Raw genomic sequence first — 5,935 nt, 5'->3', positions numbered from 1 at the left:
GAGCTCAGGGAGAGTGAATGGTGGCAATTAGAAACACAGAAATCACAAAAAATAAATCTGATCCAACTCAAAAGACTACAGAGAATCTAACAAAAAACAAAAACGAAACAAAAAACAAGGATCCAGTCAAGTTCAGTTTGGTGACTTTCGGGCCTAAAATGACAGATTGTGAAGAGTGATATATTCATCTCATTTTGACCCAGGGCCAGCAGGAGGTTTAGTTATAAAACTTTACTTTGCTGTGGTTTTGGTGCTGGTTCTTGAAATAACCAGCAACATATGACAAGCCAAAATCATGGAAGCATAAAATATGTTCAAGCCAAATTGAAAAATACGAAAACTCAACTAAATTTCAAGTAGGAGAAAGGAGAAAGAAAATACATTTGGACAATGTGAACTTCTCTGTATGTTCTGCTTGAACAACGTGATGCTGCAGGGTGAAGGCAACACAAAAGGTTATGTCCCTCAGTGACTTGATTCAGAATGTGCTYCTGACACAGAGTTTGCCAGAAACATCCACAACACTTGTAAAATTATAAAATTGGTGAGAACCCTTTACACAAGAGCGGTCAGCTTTTGATTTGTTTTTGGAGAATCAACAAACACAAACCTCAAAACTGCTGTGACCTTTTGCYATAAAATGTCAAGAAAACACACTTTCTAACAGTGTGAAAGGTTGTCTCGTATTGAAGTGCTTTTCAAAAGAGTCTGAATAACAAGAGCAGGAACATAATCCAACARGGCCCGCATCAAAGACGGCTGAACTTATTTGACAGAATAAAATTGATCGGAAGTAAAAAACCCCGCTGACAAAAACAAGAAATGGTAATGGACAAAGCCGATCCCCTGCCTCCTCCTTTACTTGTCCCCGTGTTTGGCTGCAGCTCCATCGGCGTACCATTAGGCTTCCTTTCACCTCCTCGGAGAACAGATTCACTGTTTTAAACCCCATTCATAAGCTCAGGTGAGCCTGAATGAAAGACAAACYAAATGGAAAAACCATGGAGTTTCAGGAACTGAATTGTGAATGGGAGTTGAGCCAAACTCGCCTCGCCTCAGTGCTTGCCGCAGATTTGAGGGATTAATGTCAAACTGCACTTCACGGTGCTGGGTTTGTTGGGGCACAGTAAAATAAATTAGAAATGAGATTGGGAAACTGATTGAGGTATCGGGCTGGAGGGATCTGCTGATTGGGCTCTTTATGTGGGAAATGCATTATAGATGTCTGCTGAGCGCCTGGGGAAAGTCACTCTGTCTGGCAGAATGCATCGGAGGCCTCYCATGCATGGGATACAAGCCTGAGTTTAATTTGGAAACAGTTATGTGAAATTAAAAGTTTCTGATTGTGCAGATAAATCGAATCTGCTGATATTTGAGAATTGTGGCTGTGGTTAACATATTTTTTGTCGAGCTCTTGTGAACACAAGAACACTGTAAACTTAATTAGATCATAAGCATAAGCCCTTAGTCACGCTTCTTTTTCTTTACATTTGAGTTCAAAATTTAGCCTTTCCATTATACTGTGAAGGTTTTATGATCAACAGTTCTGTGAGTTTTCTTTGGTTATTTAAAATTTGGATTTTTTTATATCTTGGAAACCAGTTGTTTTTACCATAAAGTCAATGTTTCAGACCATGCTTAAGTATTTAGTACTGATTTTTTTAACAATGGCAAAAGAATTGAACCACTACAAACATACTAAGAAAAGAATAGCTTTAGATACTTTGATAGCAGAAACTTGATTCAACAAGTTTTTAAAATTTCTTTAACAACATTTSCAAAGAATGACTAGAGTTTGACAGGTACTAAATAATGACACGGTTCAGACAACATCTTTGTCATTAAAAATGCACTAAAAAAATCCCAACTAAAGAGATGCATCATCACATTTTTTTTTTCATTGTCACGACACACTTTTATAGGATGGGGGTTAGACAGAAGTGAAGATTTCAACAAGAGCCAGCATCTAAAGCTATGATCTGAGGTTTATTCATTTAGTTTTTTTTAACCAAACATTGTTCTGTTCATTTATCTGGAGTGTGTTAAGAGGACAAAGTTGCACTGGGACCAGTCTGCAGGGAAGGTTGGTCCTWTTCCAGCTTCATCTTCCTCATTCCAGTAATTGGTTTAAATGCACTGTACAGTAACTCAAATCTATAGCTTAGCCTACAAATTTTGGCAGTGTATTTAAACTGTTAAACTTCCCGCTTCCCTCTGCATATTAATGCTGTTGCTACTGCTTGTTCGTTTTCAGCCCCACCCCCGGCACCCACCTGTGGGCACCGAAGTCAATAACAATCTCTTTGCTCCATGGCATGATGTACAACATGGTTTTGAGTGATGGAACTGGAGCAAAGACGCCAAACTTAAACTATTCACAGTATTTCCCAATAAAGATATTTAAACATTCACCTGTGATTTGTAAATGAAGTACCCTTTTGTGACTCTTTATCTTTGCAATACCATTATGCTGCTTTGATAGAGATTCTTGTCTGATTTGTCTAAACCCTTCTTTTTTTCTTTTATTTCCCTTTTATACTTAATGTATTCCTAAATGAGCAATTAATGAGATTTAAATGATGCAAAGAGGAGACTAAATAAATACTTTAAAAGACAATCAATGATTTCAAGAAAAGCATTGCTAGATAAAAAAACTTGAGAATTCAAGAAAAACAGTTTCCTAAACAAAAGAACAACAATAAAAAATGTTGCTGAAGATTTTGTAGACCCTGAGGGTTTTTTATTGTTTCTTTTCAGACCCATGTCCTTGTTCCTTCAATGCCTTCCCTATTTCCACCATCATCAAAGAGCCTTGTGAAACACCGAAGCACATGCTGGGACTAGAAGCAATATGTTTTTTCACAACGTACTTATCCACCAAAACATATCCAACAGAGTACTAAAAAATGTTTTATTGTCTGCTGTGCCATCCATCTCAATGAATACATTATCTCTAAATTCAACAACTGCTTGTGATTTACACGTGTGATTACTTGCAGTATGTAAGGAGCCACAGGTATTCAGGGGCATAAAAAAAGCATCACTTTTTTTAAAACTCCTGCTGGGGTTTTTTTTTTTTTTTTTTTTTTTTTTTGTTATTGTCACCTGCTGCTGAAAGAGTGAAGAGGGATGATGATGCTTTTATCTGTGTTCTTGCGTTTGCAAAATACCTCATGAACTAGCTGGTGGATTTAAAGGAAACTTCCAGAAAGTAATTATTGGATAAAACAATGAACTAAATTTTGAAGTAAGTTCAACTCAAGATGGCTGCCACAGCTAACCAATTTTAGCTAGCGCAAAAATGACTAAAACTCAGTCAGTTTTACAAATATTGAGTTAAAATCTGATATWGTCGCTGAGAGTTTACAACACATTCTGAGTGTCAAATCTCACATTATTGCATGAAAACTCTGAAGAAGCTAGTCATTGKCAAGTTTATAATTAAAATATAATTTCACCATTTCTTTACATGAAATAGTCTTAGTCTGGCATGAAAGACAATGGGTGCTATACATTTCTTCAAAGAACACCAGGTTTTCAGTTATATTAGTGTAAATAAAACCTGAGTTGTATTTTACAGAAAAGTGTCCCTGATTGTCCTACAAAAGTATGTATTAAAGCAAATTTCACTTTGCAGTGTATATAAAAACAGCCATGCTTAAAATGTAATCATTTCTTCTTCATGTTATGGGAAGTCTGTGTGCAGCTGCATCTGCAGCTAAAAACAGGACAATTACTCTGTGGCCCAAATAAGAGCAGGTTTTAACATCAGCGCAATTTGAAGCCAAAATGAGAATCCAAATTGCACCTCTTTTGTTTCTGCCAGGAAAATACCATTTAGATGATGAAAGAAAAATGCACAAAAGAAAATGTCTCTGCAAGAAATAAACCTTGGCTTCAAATGCACCAGTTCAGAAGTGTTAATACTTCAAATGATTTGTCATTAAATCATTCTCACTTTTCTAAACAGTGAGAGGACAGGCCACCCTACATAGCATGTTTGTAAAGTTGGAAATGTCTCTTAAAAAGCAAGAAGGAAGAATGAGTTTAAGCAGAAAACAACCTGAAATATATCAATTCTTTGTGATTAATTGTTGTCCATTTTAAAAAGCAATAATTATTCAGTGGCTGTGACTCAAGAATGTCAATTGTACAACAGATTTGGAAATTCCTGCCAAATCTGAATGAAGCTGCAGGGCAACCGGCTGATTTAAAAGGCCGGCAGACGTGAGGGTCCTTCAGAAATCTGTTGGGCCATTTCCTCCAAGATGAGCACAAGAACAACTCCTACTTATACAATTTGCAGTGTTCAGCAAGCAGATGGGAGGCTGTTTAAAGTCACAAGATGAAGAGAGGCAGCGTGGCACCACTTTTTGGAAAGATTCACAAATGCTTTTCTCGAATCATCTGAATGTTTCAATTATTTTAATGACTTGGGAGCAGGCAATAAACACCGGAGCTAAAGTTGGTCATTGTAACAACAAAGGCATGAGTGTGTTTGATGTGCATGAGGCACAAAAACGTTCATTACTGGGTTTTTCATTTAAAAATGAAAAGTAAAGGTGATAGTGATATTAGGTGGGAGCAGCTTTTCAAAGCTGTTTTTTTTTTCAGTAAAATTGTAAAATTTATGTTGAAGTTCAGCCGCTCACTTACAAACCAACAGCGATCGGAGTTTCTGAAACTACCCTTGAATTTAAATCTGTTTAATCCTGCGACCAGCTGGTCACACTGACCAGATGTCATTACTTCATCACGTTATTGATCCGCAGCACAAGCTTACAGTTTCTCATGATGGCCGTTTCGGATCTGTTACTAACTCACTTGCAGCACAAAGGCACATCAGGGGCAGTTGGCTTCAAGCCCCCTTGCTACCTCTGTCTATATAGAAATCACACRGAGCTGACTAAAAGACATCTACGTAAGCCCATTGATTGTATCCCAATAAAGAGCAATATTTACAGGGAACTGTTCTAATAGTATGRATAGTGTTCTCAATTAGTGAAAACCAGTAAAAAAAAGTTGGAAGATTTGACTTTAGCTATTGAAAAAAAAAACTACTTTTCAAAGAAGGAATGAAGATTGCAGCCTTTCATCCCAGATTCACGCTCACAGTGTGTTTCAGCTTCTGCCACTTCAAATTTTAGATCAATATTAGATAAACTGAGTTCTAGCCATTGTGTTTGTGAAGGTTAATTATATGTGGCAGTCAGCTTAAATCAAACTGACTCAAAAAGTTTATCAGTTGTAGTTGTCCAGTGATTGCTTTCTGAGTTTTATTAAAATTTACCAAGTGGTTCATCATATATTTTGCTAACAGAAAAACAAATGAACACATAGATGTGGACAACTACATGGACATTATTAAGGGTGAATTATTTGTAAAACTGATGGACTGGTGACCTGTGAAAGGTCTCCCAGTGCCTCACCCATAGCCTGCTGGAAAAAATATACCAGCTATCTTAGACCTGGAACAATGTTTCCCAAATCTTAGCTTTAGGAAAGCTCTCATCTCCCTGACAAGGAAAACTCTAAACTCACTGGTTGGAGTCCTAACTGGGCACAATCTGCTCAACCACCACAAAATGGTGATGGGACTCAATGACAATGGCCTGTGTGATGCCTGTGGCATTGAATTAGAGACCTCTTTGCACTACTTAGGCCACTGCTTGGCTATGAGCAGTCAAAGGAAAAGAATTCTTGGGGACCCCTTTATGAATCCTGAGAAGCTCAGAACAGTGTTTCTAATCTCGTGTCCTTCATCCAAGGGACGCGAAGGTTTAAAAAAAGACCAGTGTCTTTTTGGGGAGAGCAATGGGCCCACTTAAAGGGACAATATCATGTAAAATCAACTTTTTTGAGTTTTATATCATGTTATAATGTTATACTCTCAGAAAAAAACATCCCCAAAGCCTTGCTCTGACTCATTCATGCA

General features: G+C 37.4%; 2 protein-coding genes across 4 annotated transcripts in view; both read right to left on the bottom strand.

Annotated features, from left to right (window-relative positions):
• Positions 1 to 2,329, bottom strand: part of LOC106518347 (protein unc-13 homolog C-like) — a 10,604-nt gene extending 8,275 nt beyond the window's left edge. The window contains 1 exon segment of the mRNA XM_014009608.1: positions 2,274 to 2,329. Within this exon segment, the coding sequence (XP_013865062.1) occupies positions 2,274 to 2,329 (56 nt within the window).
• dlgap4b (discs, large (Drosophila) homolog-associated protein 4b) overlaps positions 1 to 5,935 on the bottom strand; it is a 128,144-nt gene that overhangs the window by 49,291 nt on the left and 72,918 nt on the right. The window lies entirely within an intron of this gene.

The sequence above is a fragment of the Austrofundulus limnaeus genome, unplaced genomic scaffold, assembly GCF_001266775.1.
Source record: "Austrofundulus limnaeus strain Quisiro unplaced genomic scaffold, Austrofundulus_limnaeus-1.0 Scaffold60, whole genome shotgun sequence".
Classification (NCBI taxonomy): domain Eukaryota; kingdom Metazoa; phylum Chordata; class Actinopteri; order Cyprinodontiformes; family Rivulidae; genus Austrofundulus; species Austrofundulus limnaeus.
The sequence above is the reverse complement of the archived record's forward strand: the minus strand, read 5'-3'. Positions and strand labels throughout refer to the sequence as shown.